General features: G+C 55.3%; 1 protein-coding gene across 1 annotated transcript; it reads left to right on the plus strand.

Annotated features, from left to right (window-relative positions):
• Positions 1–710: 710 nt before the first annotated feature.
• Positions 711–12391, plus strand: TBC1D22B (TBC1 domain family member 22B). The gene is made up of 13 exons (XM_054294017.1): positions 711–801; positions 4449–4505; positions 5471–5787; positions 6598–6777; positions 7228–7298; positions 7663–7791; positions 8175–8240; positions 9070–9184; positions 9636–9742; positions 10081–10156; positions 10419–10546; positions 10757–10852; positions 11315–12391. Exons 1-13 carry the CDS (start codon positions 746–748, stop codon positions 11441–11443), a joined length of 1527 nt encoding a protein of 508 aa, XP_054149992.1. The 5' UTR covers positions 711–745; the 3' UTR covers positions 11444–12391.
• The last annotated feature ends 1983 nt before the right edge of the window (positions 12392–14374 follow it).

Genomic DNA, 14374 nt, shown 5'->3' on the forward strand with positions numbered 1-14374 from the left:
AATTTGCATATACAATAGAATATTTGCATAATTACTCATTAATAATTATTCTTCAGTGCTCCATATGGGAGTAAGTGGGGTGGAGAATAATAGTAATAATATGAGAGGTGTTACTCCAACCCGGAGCACTATTTATGGGCTCTATGCACTATAAATAAAAAGAAGACAAATCGTAGCGTCTGGTGCAGAAAATGCCACGCTGCCTGGAGGCAATTTTTAATTTATTTAATTTATTTAATTCTAAAAGTCTGAACGGTTCCTCTGTCAGACCGAAGCAGCCACTTCACCGGACCTAAAACGCCCCACGACAGGCGAGCGGGATCCAGGGCGGGGATGAAGCCGCGCCGAGAATTCCCTGGAAAAGCAGAAATCCCAAAATCCCAGAAAATGTCATTCATTCAGCGCCCCCCGGCAGGAGCCGGGTGGTGCCGCCCCACGTCCCCCCCGCGCCCCCCGTGGTATCTCCCGCCCCTCCAGCGTAGTAGGCCCCGCCCCCGATAACGTCACGGCCGTGCCCGCCTGCGATTGGCGGATCCGCGACGCCTCGCGCGCAGCGGCCAATGGCGGCGCTGGGCCCGCCCGGAGCCAAGATGGCGGCGCCGCGGGCTGCGGGCGGGCGGGCCTGAGGCGGCTGCGGGGGCCGCGCCTTGCTCCGCGCCCCGCGCCGCGCCGGGGCCGGCCGGCCGGGGGTCCCCGCTCCCCGCCCGGGGCTGGCCGGCCCGCCGCGCCCGCCCCGCCCTCCGCCATGGCGGCCGAGAGCGGCAGGCAGTTCTGGAAGCGGAGCGCCAAGCTGCCCGGCAGGTGAGCCCCGGGAAGGGGTGCGAGGGCCGCGCCCCCCGCGCTCCGGCGGGGAACGGGCGGTGACCCGGCCGGGATCGGGGCTGAGGGCACCCCGGTGAGGCTCGGGGGTACCCGCGGGATCTGTCCCGGCTGCGGGGCTGAGCTGGCTGGGGTTCCTCCCTGCAATAGGGGGTGCCGGGCCCCCCAGGCTGCGGGACGGGGATTTTGCTGTGGAAGGTTCGGTGTGAGGGGCACAAGGGCAGGGTCAGAGCTGCTCCCACACCTGTGGGACCAGGCGGGCGCTGTGGGGGCTGCGGGGACCCCTGTACGCCCCATGGCGGGCAGGGTGAGGGATCGGGGTGCCATGGAGGCCTCTTGGGAGTGTGCTCAGAGCCGGGGCTGGGCCGTGTTCCTTTCCACAGATACTGAGAAATCTCATCCTTCCCAAGTCCTGAGAGGTGTCGCCTTGGCTGGCAGCAGCCCTGTCCCAGAGGGGTGTCCCCTGATAATGCATGGAGCCTCCCGTTCCCCTCTCTGTGTGGGACGTCGCTCCTGCTCCAGGGGAAGGACTGTGGGGGCCCTGCTGGTTCCTCCCCTGCCTCAGTTCCTCTGGCTGTGATGCCCTGGTTCCTCTCAGGGATGGGAGGAACAAGTGAAATGTGTGATGGACATGGTGCTTAGGAAGAAGAGGCTGGTGCTGATGAAGGAGAGGCTCCCTACACCGCCTTGGGAGCAAGGCTGACAGGGAAAGAGGGCATCAGCCCCTCTGTGGAGGCTTCTCAATTCCCTTTCCTGCCTGCTGCTCCTCACTTTGCTCTCATTTGCCTTATCTGAACCCTGCCCTTCGCCTCCTGGGGTATGGGTGCAGTCTGAAATGCTTAGTTGGTTTTAAATCCTGCTGGGCCAGTTAAATATCTCTTTCTATAGTGTTTTCACTGACGTGCTTGTCACTGTGCAGCTCCTTCAGGTTGGCTGGACAATCCCTGTCTGTGTGAGCAGAGGGAGAGCAGGGAGCTCTCTGTTCCTGCTCTGCTGCCCCTGTGGGAGGACACTCCTGTGCTTTCCCTGGGTTATTTCCCAGCTGCTCCTGCCTCTCACCCGAAGGTGTCAGCCCTGCTCTCAGCTGGAGGTCATGGACAGCACCTCTCTTCTCCTTTTGTGATTTCTGAGCTTTTCCTTGGAGGCCCAAACCAGGTGAACCGGTCTGGCAGCCGGGCCTGCCCCAGCCTCTGCAGGGGGAAGGTTTTGGCAGAGCTCTGCCCTTCTCCTGCCTGCCTGGCAGATATCCTGCACAGGAGCCGTGTTCCTCCTCAGTGCTGCCTGGCTCCGGGGACAGGCACCCACAGCTCCTCAGGCTGTCCCCAGGCTGGAGGTGGGATGTCCTGCACCCACGGTCACCAGGCACCAACCTCCCTTTCTGCTTTTCAGTCTGAGCTTTGAGAGACCCTCCTGTGCAGATTCTTGGCTCTCTCCTTTCTTTCCCCTGACAATCTGGCAGAGGGAGCTTTGTAGGGACTTGGATACTGTGTTAGCTTCCTTTTCCATGACACTTTGTGTGTTTGGTCACTTAGCTGTATTAGCTTTTATTTGCTAATAAAGTTTAATAGCCTTTGGTCCCTGTAGATTTAGGGTGGATTTTGGGTGGAAGTTTAGAAGTGGTAAATGCTGTTTTGTTTTTCCAGTGCTGTCTTGTGGTTTTTTGCACTGGGAATTCTCTGCCTGGTAATTTTCTAGGGATGTGTTGGCTGAGTGCTCTGGCATGTTGTCCTCTGTGGTGTGTTGTTTATTCCCTGCTCTTTAGAGAGATGGGCAGCCAGGGTCTGCTGGGGTTATTGAAATGCTGTTTTTAAAGGGGAGGAACAGCCTTAAATGTGCTGTGTGTCCAGAGGGGCAGTGCTGTTTCATGGCTCTGCTCTGCTGCAGGTTAATAACCCACACCCTGTGATGGTCCTGCAGGTGTCACACAGGGAGCACAGCCCATTGTCCCTCACACCATTGGTCACTGAGCATCCAGGGAACAGGAAATGCCTGTCCCAAGGAGATTGATCTGGGACAGAACTGGGGACTCATCCAGTCAGGCTGGGAGCACAGCTTGAGGTTCTTGTTGGGGAGTGTCTGGCTTGTGAGACTTCAAAAAAAGCTGTGTGCAGGGGGGGCCCTCTGCCATTGTATCAAACACTGATTCAGAACCCCAGGAAAGGGTTTCCTCCCTCCCCCAGCACTGGCTGCTCTCCCCTCCTCTCCTTCACTGGTCTGGTGAAGTCCAGGCCTTCCCAGGTGAATCAGAGCAGTTCCCCTGCCAGGCAGGAGGAGCCTTGGCTGCATATCCTGGGACTCTGAGCTTGGTTCTGGGCATGGGAGAGGCTCTGCTGGCTCCTGTCCTGCCACAGTCCCTGGGAGGCAATGCTGACCTGGAGGCCTTGTTCTTCTCACTCCCCATCATCTCTTTGCTGTGTCCACCCGTGGAGGTGCCTCTGCTGAATGGCAGCCCTGACCTGCAGGTGCTCACTGCTCATCACGCTCTGTGCTGGGCTCAATCCTCGATGGACAGACCCAGGGAGGACCCCAGCCACGAGGGACAGCCCCTGCAGTGCTGAGCCCCCCTGGCTGGGCTGCTCCCCCCGCTCTCTCTGTGCTCTGCTTGTTTCCAGCTCTCCCTGGCTCTCTGCATCTCTCCCCTGCCAGCTGGACCTGTTGCTTTTGCATCCTCAGCTTGTTCCCAGCTGCAGCAGGCTGCCATCCCTCCCCTCCACGGCTGGGCCTGCTGCTTTTACTGCCGGGCACCATCTGCAGCTCCTGGAAACCAGGCCAGCTCTATTGACCCAAGAGAAGCCCGTTCCTCGTGTGCCAGCTCTGAAAGGGCCTTTGTGCGTGCCATGGCATTGCAGGACTTGTTTTCCAGAGGTTGTTTCCCAGGGTGGGGTGGCTGTGAGTAGTTCCTCCAATGCAGGTGATAACTCAGGATCCCTGTCTCACCTCCAGAGGCTGTAAGAACAGCCATGAGCATGGTTTTAGTAGCTCCTCTCTGAGTGATGCCGCCCTTGTAGGGCCTGGAGCCCTCAGGCTCCTTGTCCCATGAGTCCCAAGGAACCAGGGACCAAGATGTGGTGACTCGTTTCAGGCCACATAGGAAGTAATTGATTAAACCAGGATTTGGACCCGAGTCAAACCATGTATTGTTACCAGGAATTCCTTCTCCGTGGCATTGGCTGTGATCCTGAGAGCCAGCATGGGCTTCAAAGCCTCGAGTGCATTTGTGGAGGAGCCCCAGGGTCACTGCCTGGGGTCCTTCCCTGTCCCACAGGGCCTGGGAGGGTGAGCTCCCCAAACTGGAGAAGAGAACAAATGTCAGTGTGTGCAGCAGAGACACCTGGACGTGTGGAGTGAGCTGGTGGTGCAGGAAAGAGCAGAGCTCAAATCCCAGCTCAGGCTGGACCAGACCTAAGAGTTTAGACAAGGCTTCTCTTTGCTACTGCAAAGAACAAATCTTCATCTGCATGTGGCACTTTGGATCTAAGGCTTGTAACTTAGAAGGTTTTTGAAGCTGCCTTTGGGCTTTTATTCAGCTCCTGATAGCAGGCAAGAAGCATGACCCCAGTTTAGGCTGAGATTATTTGCAGGACCTCTTTTTACAGCATCTTGGATTTTTTCTTTCCCCCTTCCTGCAGCATTCAGCCTGTCTATGGGGCACAGCATCCTCCACTGGACTCCCGGCTCACCAAGAAGTAAGTGTGTGTCTCCTGGAGCTGCAGCCAGCAGGCCTGGCAGCTCTGCAGTGCCTGGAGGTCTCCAGCATCCCTGGCACTGTGATGCTGCAACAGAGGAGGACAGCAGTGCAAGGGGTGTGGTGCTGCCTTGAGCTCTGTGAAAGCTTGCAGGGAGAGCTTATCTGCTGCTGCCCTTAATGGCCAGAAATCCATACAGTAACACCCACTTCAAAGGAAACAGATTTTTTCAGCAGTGTCTGATCCTTCTGCTCCTCTTTGGAGCTGGAGGAATTGAGGAAAGGGAGGTAAAGCTGCCCAGCTGCTACAAGGCTGGAGAGCTGCAGCAGGAAAAGGCAGAATTCCTGGTCTGAACTGCCTCCTTGTCCCTGGCCCGTGCTGGGTAGTGGGGAAAGTTCCCTGCTGCAGGTGGTGGACTTTGGCTCCTGGAGCTAAAGAGTAAATTCCTTCTGTGCCTGAGGAAAGACCCAGGCTGCTCTGGGAACAGCTGCAGCTGTTTTGGGAGTGCCCATGGAAGGAGACCTGCTCTGTGTGCCTGTGACATGCCTCTCTCCAGGCTGTAAGACCTTTTTTGGGTGTAAATCTTCCTGTTTTGTGTAGGGTGGGGGGAGGCAGAGCTGGAGGAATTGTTCCTGTCTCCCGCTCGCCCTTCTGAGCCAGGCAGGCTGGCACCTGTCCAGCTGTGTGCTGCCACTGTGGCCTCAGAGACTGCTGTGACAGCAGCCTGTGACAGCCACTGCTGAGAGCAGGCAGCCCAGAGAGACTGAACATCTTCCCTGGGTCTGGGAGGAGGAACAGGGAACCTGGGAAAAGGGATTGGCTGGTGGGAGCGAGGGTGTGGAGAAAGGGAAGGGAAAAGAAAAGGGAAGGGAAAATGAAGGGAAAGGGAAAAGGAAAGGAAAGGAAAGGAAAGGAAAAAGGAAAGGATGCCACAGCAGGGCTCTGATCCTGCTCTCTGCTCACAGCTTCATCAAGGACCGCTCCAAGGCCGGGCTGCCCCTGAAGAGCAAGAAGGCCTCCAGCTTCCACGAGTTTGCCCGCAGCACCAGCGACGCCTGGGACATCGGCGATGACGAAGACGAGGACTTCTCCTCCTCCTCCTCCTCGTCCTCTTTGCAGACTCTGAACTCTAAGGTGGCCAAGGCCACGGCAGCGCAGGTTCTGGAGAACCACAGCAAGCTGCGGGCCAAGCCCGAGCGGTGCCAGCCGGCCCTCGGGGACCTGCCCACCAACTGCAAGGTCATCAAGTCCAGCAGCGAGGCCCAGCTCTCCAGGAGCTCTGGTAAGAGCCATGCTCAGGAGCAGCCTCCTGCTCCAGTGCTCTCCTGCTTGGCCACTGAGCTCAACTGCTCATTGCTACTCCCAGTGTGGGCAAGAGGCTGTGACACAGCCCGTAAGCACAACAGAAGCTTTTTCTTCCTTTTGGTATCCTGTACTCCAGGGAGACGCTTTCAGAGGCCTGGCTTTAGTGCTTGTGTCCTCAGCTGCTCAGTGTCTGCCCCAGAGTATTCCATGTTCTGGGTGCTAAGTCAGTGTTGAGATCTGTTAGGTTCTCTCTGGGACTTGCTCACTGTCTGCTTCCCAGTGGTTTGGTGTGCTGCTCTTAGCAAAGGTCTGGGTGAGGTCGTGTTGACGCAGCTTGGGCAGGGAATTGGGCAGCAGCAGCCCCTGCTCACTGCCTTGCCTGCCTGTGCAGTGAGAGTACCTCAGGAGGTGGCACTGGCAGCCCATCAGCTCCTCTCTCTGCACTGGCAATCAGCTTGGTTGGTGTTTGGATCTGGAGAGCAGAGCAGATCTAAATGTTAGTTCTGCCTTGTCTCCTGTGTCCTGCCCACGTGTGGAGGGAAGTCTGGTCCATTTGCAGCCAGGTGTTTGGATGCAGGAGGAAGGAAGGGAGGCAGAAATGGGGGGAAGTGTTGGAAGAGGCTCCACAGATGCCTGTGAATTGCTGATCCATTGGAGTGGGTCAGCGAAGCTGTTCTGAGGGATAGATGGGTGGAATCTGCAGTGTCTGACAGTGGCTGTGGGGTGAGCTGGGGTTGGGGAGGTGGCACCTCCGTGCCCAACTCATGCAGCCTCTGGTCCTTGCTAGAGGAGTCCTGTGTGCGGAGCCCCCTGCAGAAGCAGCAGTCCCTGCCCCTCCGGCCCGTCATTCCCCTCGTGGCTCGGATCTCTGACCAAAACGCCTCCGGGGCTCCCCCTATGACCGTGCGGGAGAAAACGCGCCTGGAGAAGTTCCGGCAGCTCCTCTCCAGCCACAACACCGACCTGGGTGAGTGGGGCACGCTGAGGGTGGGCAAGGCAGGGCAGAGGGGCTGCTGCCTTCATCAGATCTGCTTCAGGTGGAAACAATCACTGCCTGCAGTTGTACCAGATGGGTGTTTGCAGGAATCGCCCTGCTGGCAGATGGTGATGTCCTGCAGCCCCTCCCTGTCTGTCCCTAATCATTCTCCATCTTGCACATGATGGTTGGGATCACTGGGGGCTGTCTCTGCATGAGAACTGAGGTCCTGGCACATTGGTGACCCCGAGCTGGGCTGAAATCACCTCTGCTCCCTTTGCAGCAGACCCACATCCCCAGTCATTGCTAGTGTGGGAGCCTTCCTGGAGGCTCATTGTCTCCAGAGCCTGCAGGAGCAGACTGGGCTTTCCTCTCCTTCTAGGTGTAGTGGTGCTGGACGTGCCTAGGATCTAATCCATTGCCACCACTGTCCGTTTGCAGATGAGCTGAGGAAGTGCAGCTGGCCCGGTGTGCCTCGGGAGGTGCGGCCTGTGACGTGGAGACTGCTGTCAGTGAGTACCAGAGCCTGGCAGGGCTGTGCCACCTTAGGGACAGTGCTGCTGCCCTGCCCGTGTCGCACAGCTTTGCTTGTGTGTTCAGTGCCCAGCCTCCAGGTGAGCTGCAGGGTTTGGTCAGGGGGTGCCATTGCTGCATCCTCTGGAGCTCAGAGCCCAGGCTGGCGTGGGCACTGCCTGCTTCACTTCCTTTAGATGAAGTTGGGTTACTCCGAGCTCAGGGGCTAGGAAGGCCAAATTCCATCGAAGCTCTTTCCCCAGCTCCTGAGCTGTGTGCCTGGTGTTGGTGCACAGCTGGCAGGGTTTCAGGGTGCTGAGGAGGGAGGGGAGGCTGTGCCCTGAGCTGAGTTCTCCCAATCAGGGTTACCTCCCCGCCAACTCGGAGCGCCGCAAGCTGACCCTGCAGAGGAAGAGGGAGGAGTACTTCGGCTTCATCCAGCAGTACTACGACTCCCGCAACGAGGAGCACCACCAGGACACCTACAGACAGGTGGGAGCCTCCTCCTGCTTGGGGACAGCCCTGTCCTCCCTCCTGCTGCTGCTTGTCCCCATGGCTGGGGTCATGCCAGGACTTGCTCTGGCTGTAGATAGGAGGAATCTTCTCTTTGGGGAAAAGGCACCGTGGTTCTGTCCTTAAACTTTTCCTAAATTGATCTAATTTAGGAAAATTTCAGCTCTGAACTACCTGCCTGCACCTAAGCAGAGCAGACTGCAGATGATTTTCTCAGTACAGCTGTCATCTCTAGCCCTCACTGTGCCTATCAGCTCTTGCCTGGGGGAGCACTCATGGTGGATTCCCCTCTGTTAACCTGTGACAAGTTATTGTGCCCCTGGAAAGCACAGCTGGTGTGTGTAACCCCCCTTCTTTTCCAGATCCACATTGACATTCCAAGGACCAACCCACTCATTCCCCTCTTCCAGCAGCCCCTCGTGCAGGAGGTAAGGGGGGGTGAAGCTCCAGCCCTGCACTTGCCATGGGATGTGCGTGTGGAGTGGGGCCAGCACTGCTCCTAGGGAGTTAACTCGGTGGGGAAACTTCCCTGCCTGACAGCTCCTGATGCAAATACCTCCTGGAACTGTCTGGTCTTGTCCCACGTTTCTGACAGATACCAAACTTGGAGCTTGGGGGTTATGAGATGATCTCTGCTTTGGCAAGATGTAGCCAAGCTGGTAAAAAACCTGAAGCTTTTGAGACAAATTGAAGGCATTTGAACCGAACACTTCTGTTTTGCTTCAAAACCTCTCTTATGGGAGCAAGCTGGGCAGGGATGGGTTCAAGAGGTGGCCAGGAGGTGTGGGCACCTGTCCTCTCTGGAAACAAGCTCAGTGTGTGTGTGTGGTGTGTCAGAGCACGGTGTCCAGGGGGTTGGGGCAGTCTGGGAATGTTGGTGGCTGTGAGGGAGGCTGCCCTGTTGGGAAGTTTCCTGATCTGTGCTGATACCTCATCTTCCCACCTGATGTTCAGCCAAGGAGGCTCCTCTGCCCTGTCCTGTGGACATTAAGGTGTCTGGGTATTGAACAGTTGGGTCTGCATTTCTTCAGGCAGAGGTTTTGATGAGGAGCCTGGACTGCCTTGGCTGGCCTGCATGTGGGATCTGTGCATGACACAGAGTCTCTCCTAGGGCTTCTGTGCTTCTAACATTACCTTACTGCTACAGAAAGGCCTGTCAGTGCATGCTCTGCACTCCTGAGCTCAGCAGTTATGCTTTTCTGCCTTCCTTTCATGCATGGCTAATGCAGGTACCTGCTTTCCCTGGTTCTTCCCCAGATTTTTGAGAGAATCCTGTTTATCTGGGCCATTCGCCACCCAGCCAGCGGCTATGTGCAGGGCATCAATGACCTGGTCACCCCCTTCTTTGTTGTGTTCCTCTCTGAGCACGTTGGTAAGTGACAATTGTGCTCTGAGCACTCCTGACCGTGGGATTTGAAGTGGTGTGAAATGCTGGCATGAGGAGAACTTGCTCTGCTGGAGAAGAGGATAATGTGCTCTTCCTTCAGAGTGCCTGGGCCTGGCTGGAGTTGTATTTTCACCTCTTGCTGTATCTCTGCTCCCTGGCTGCTTGCCAGGATTTCTGAGCCTCTGAAACTGGAAATGGGCCAGCTCAGCCCTGTTATTTGATCTGGTGTAGTGGTGTGACAGCAGCGTGGTGGGTGCTCTCCTCCCAGGGAGAAAAGGGAGGGAACTGCTGGGTCAGCCAAGCCAGGAGGGCCAGACCTGTATCTCCTGACTTGGAGAGTGTTGCAGGGTCTCCTGCAAAGCTCTGGCCTGATAAAGCCCCACCATGTTTCTGGTGTCCCCCATCTCCCTGATGCTCTTCCCTCTCTGTTTTGCAGAGGAGGATGTGGAAAACTTTGATGTGACAAACCTGTCCCAGGATGTTTTACGGAGCATCGAGGCCGACAGCTTTTGGTGCATGAGCAAGCTGCTGGATGGGATTCAGGTGAGCCTCTGGGGCCACAGGAATTCCTGTGTGGTTGTCTCCTCTCCCTGGCTGGGTGAGTATTCTGCATGCTCCAGCATTTAGGGAGGTTTTGGTACTTCAGTGACTTTAGTTTGTCCGCTGAATCTGTTAATGTGTGAAATCCTGGGGAGGTGGGTGCTGTGGCTGTCCAGATGGCCCCGTCCTGACCAGGGGAATTCACAGCAGGCACAGTCCTGGTGCTCAAGAGCCCTGGCTCCTTGGCTCATGATAATCTCACCCCAACTGTCCAGCTGCTGATCTGGGTTTGGTAATTTCTAGCTGTTGTTCAAGCTGCTGACTCAGGGCCTCTCCCACAGGACAATTACACCTTTGCACAGCCAGGGATCCAGAAGAAGGTGAAAGCCCTGGAGGAGCTGGTCAGCCGGATCGATGGTAGGTGACACGGGAGTCTGGTCAGTTTGTCACAGCCTCCTGTGGGACAGCTCTCAGGGCAGGGGTGGACACTTCCTACAACACTCATGGAACCAGAGCAGGGCAGGGTCAGCCAGAATCCCCCTGGTGACAGCACAGGGTGGGGAGAGAAGGAATTTGGGAGAAAAAGGTCTCAGGCTGAAAGTATGTGAAAGGCACTGTGCTGTGAGCAGGAGCTGGGGCACTGTGAGCCCAGGTGTGTAAGTGAAATGTGCTGTTTCAGAGCAGGTACATAATCACTTTAGGAAGTACGAGGTCGAGTACCTGCAGTTTGCCTTTCGCTGGATGAACAACCTGCTGATGAGGGAGCTGCCCCTGCGCTGCACCATCCGCCTCTGGGACACCTACCAGGTATGCTGAGCTCCCTCCTGCCTTGTCACTGTCCCTGGTGTCCCTGTCCCCATGGGCACAGAGCTCTCCTGCCACCAGCTGAGGGAAACAAAGCAGAGTGGCCCAGGATGGTCACAGCCAGCTGGGTGATGGGTGGCCCAGTAGGACGCCTGTGTCTGGGGGTTGTTCTCCAGCTGAGCTGCAGTTCACCCAGAGTTTTGCTGTCCACAGTCAGAGCCAGAAGGATTCTCCCATTTCCACCTGTACGTCTGTGCTGCCTTCTTGATCAAGTGGCGGAAGGAGATCCTGGATGAGGAAGACTTCCAAGTAAGACCCTGAGGTTGGGGGTGAATCCCTGGGGAAGTAGAGGGGAGGGAATTGCTGTGGTTGGGAGCCCAGTGTGGACATGGACTGCTGTCAGAGCTGGCTCCAAGATCATCTGGTCTCAGGAGCTTTGCCTGGAAGTAACTTTAGCCTTGGTGATAAAGACAGAGAATGGAGCTGTTGGAGGGTTCAAACATCCCATTCCAGCTCTGATCCCAGTTTGCCCTCCTGTGTCCAGCTGTAACCCTGTAACAGCACCCTTACTCCAAGGGGCTTGGGGTGCTTCACTGGTTCAGATCTAGACCCAAGCACATCTTGATGTTGTCCCTGAGCCTTTCAGACCTGCAAGTGTAGTGAGCAAAAGTTCCTGAGCGCTGCTGGCACTGCTCAGGCCAGCCCCAAGCCTGCACTGGATCTGTGCTCTGCCTTCAGCCTCTCCAAACTCAGCATCTTCCCCTCTTGCAGGGCCTTTTGATGTTGCTGCAGAACCTGCCCACGATACACTGGGGTAACGAAGAGATTGGGCTGCTGCTGGCTGAAGCCTACAGACTCAAGTACATGTTTGCAGATGCCCCAAACCATTACCGCCGATAGGAGCCCACGCCGGCTCCTCTCTGCCGTGCCCGCCCCTCGTCCTGGCCCGATCTGATCACTGTGGCATTTTGTCATCCCAGCTCCTCGGACACTCCAGCCAGCAGCTGCTCTTTGCTGTACAAAGCTCACCTGAACTCTTGTCTTAACTCTGAACGTGTGCCTGTCTGCCACTCCATGCGCCTGGATGTGCCATTTTGAGGACTCTCAGTATTTCACTCCGTGCTGGTGGCTCACGCCAGGGAGGCTGCGAGGGGCTGAGAGAGAACATGGGGGAAGCTTTACAGATAAACTGAGCCAGAGACCAAGCCCTCCTGTGCTCTCCACTCCCTGTCCTGGGCTTGTCTGGCTGGGACCACGTCAGCTTTGCTGCCTCCCGTTGCCCTGCACCACCTGCCCCATCTGCTCCCTCCTCTCTTCTGCCACCGTTTGCGCCAAGTCCCGGATGAAAATGCCTTATCAGAGACCTGCCTGGCCACAGAATCCTTCCCCACCAGGGTGCCAGGGCAAGAAGTTTCTCTCAGGGCCTCCCTTCGCTCCGAGGGGCCAGAGACCCCCCCCAAGCACTTTGTGGGTTCACAAGAGAGTCCCTCGTGCCTGCCCTCCCTCCTCGTGTCCATCCTCTTGGCCTACCTCTCCCCAGGGCAGCAGGGCAGGCACGGCGGGGCCACGAGCGCTCCATCCCCACCCACCTGCAGTGACGTGTGCCAGCCTGGTGAACTCTTGGTGACTGATGTTCTGTGAGTACGGCCCCATGCAGCTGTGGGGAAGGCACAGAGGGGGTGCTGGTAGGGGAGCAACATCTCTCAAAAACCTCCTGACAAGGTCCCCACTCCTCCGAGGCGTTCTGTGTATATTGTGTTCTTGTGTATATGAGTCAAAGATGTACAATATATGTCTTTTCTTTGTAGCAGATTTTATATTTATAACATGAACCCCTCGTTCTCCCCATCCTCTCCACGCCTGAGAAGGCTGCCTGGCTGTGGTGCTGTAGGGTGTTGAACCCCTCTGCAGTGCTGGCTCTGCCCACGGTGTGACACAAACCCATCTCAGGGCTGGGGCAGTGGAGTTGTGGGAGCTCCCAGCAGAAGCAGGGGAGAGCTGCTGGAGCCCCAGGGGCTGCAGGGCTGGCAGTGCCAGGGCTGGGCCAGGGCTGCACTGCAGGGAGGAGCAGCCCTGGAAGCAGCAGTGGCTGTGCCCACAGCCAGGGCAGCTCTCCCTGCTGTGCCCAGCAGCCAGGGCAGCTCTCCCTGCTGTGCCCACAGCCAGGGCAGCTCTCCCTGCTGTCCCCACAGCCTCCCTGGGGCTGGCCCTGCTGCGGGTGCTGTTACCCCCAGCAGCTGGGGATGCTTCCAGGGCCATTCCCTGTGCTGGGCTGCATCTGGGAGGGCCTGAGGGGACACATCTGGGCCACCCTGGGCTTCTCCCAGCACTCCTGCTGGGCCCCAGGGCTTTCCTGGCAGGGCTGGAGCCTCCCAGGCCCCCACGTTCCCCTTCTGTTCCCAGGGGAAAGCAGCAGGCAGCGAGGCCCGGGCCAAGCATGAGACAGGCAGAACCTTGGTGCCAATAAAACTCCAACCAGTATCTCAAGAAATCACTTTCCTAAGGTGGACTTGTTTTTCTCAGGCCGCTGGACTTTGTTTGTGTGTGCCTTTTGTTGTTTTTCTCTGAGACAACAGAGGTCCTTAGTTTAACATCAGCTAAAAAAAGGAAATAATTTAAAAAACTCCACACAAACAAAAAAAACCCCTACAAACAAAACCAGCACAAGGTGGGACCTCTCCATGCAGCACCCAGGGAAGGGACACAGGACATGGTGGAGGCAGAACAAGAAACTCTCCGTGTGTCACCTCCCTGTCACTGCTCTGCCCACCTGCACCTGGGACCACTGGGACAATTAAAGCCATCACAGTAAGTTCTGCATTTCAGGACAACATTAGCAAGGATGAACTCTTTCTGACGGTGGTGGTTTGTTGTTTTGCTTTTTTTTTCCATACATTAGAACATTTATTTCTCAGAGAGAAAATATAGTCTCAGACAGTCAGATTATAGTAGGTAAAATTAGCTTTTTTTTTTCTTTACAAGCATAGATTTTCTTATTACTTCTCTTATACCATCTGATATAAACAATTCTAGAAAGCAAATAAACTCACTTTCTACAATAAATAGAGCAATCTGTGCTTTACAGCAGACTGACAGTAACATTTAGGTTCTGTAGCAACAACAGGATATCAGCCAATCCAAATTCTAAACTCATTTAAAAACCAAACAAAATTAAAAACAAAAAGAAAAAAAAAAAGACCAACTCCCAAGACCTTAAAACATATACACAGGTCACTAGTCCACAGCTGAGCTACCACCTGGAAAAGTGTATGTTCCTTTAAATAAATTACACTGTGTGCATATAAAAGACCCAGCAACACAACTGAGGACTTCAAGAATGGTGACAATAGGTCTAAATAATTTAGAACATTTTACAACTATATACACAACATCCTTCCCTAGCCACACTCCATGGGCATTATTAGCACTGTTAATATTTTTACAAACTCCTATGCCCCATCTTTATACGTTAAAGGAATCTTAAAATTCCTTCAAATGCAGTTCCATGCCCCAATGTATAAGAAGTGGTATTTTTTAAAAAAGTAGAGCAAGTAGAAATGGCAGTGATTACTCCCTACTATTCATTATCATTAATTATTATTATTTTGACTCCACATTCTCTTCAGTATGAAAAAGTTAAAAATAATTTAAAAATACTGAGTTAAAAAGCAAAATGATGATATTCAATCTACAATCTTGCTTTGCACCTTTGGCTCTTTAAAATGGGAAAGCAAAGAGGGATATGCAACAGAAGAGATCAGAGAAATCATAAAGTCCTTGGCTAATAGAAAAGATTGAGTCACCAAGTTCCCAAACATCAGCTTGTCCCTG

Source organism: Melozone crissalis, unplaced genomic scaffold, assembly GCF_028551555.1.
Source record: "Melozone crissalis strain CALT ecotype California unplaced genomic scaffold, PUWL_Pcris_2 ptg000198l_1, whole genome shotgun sequence".
Classification (NCBI taxonomy): Eukaryota; Metazoa; Chordata; class Aves; order Passeriformes; family Passerellidae; genus Melozone; species Melozone crissalis.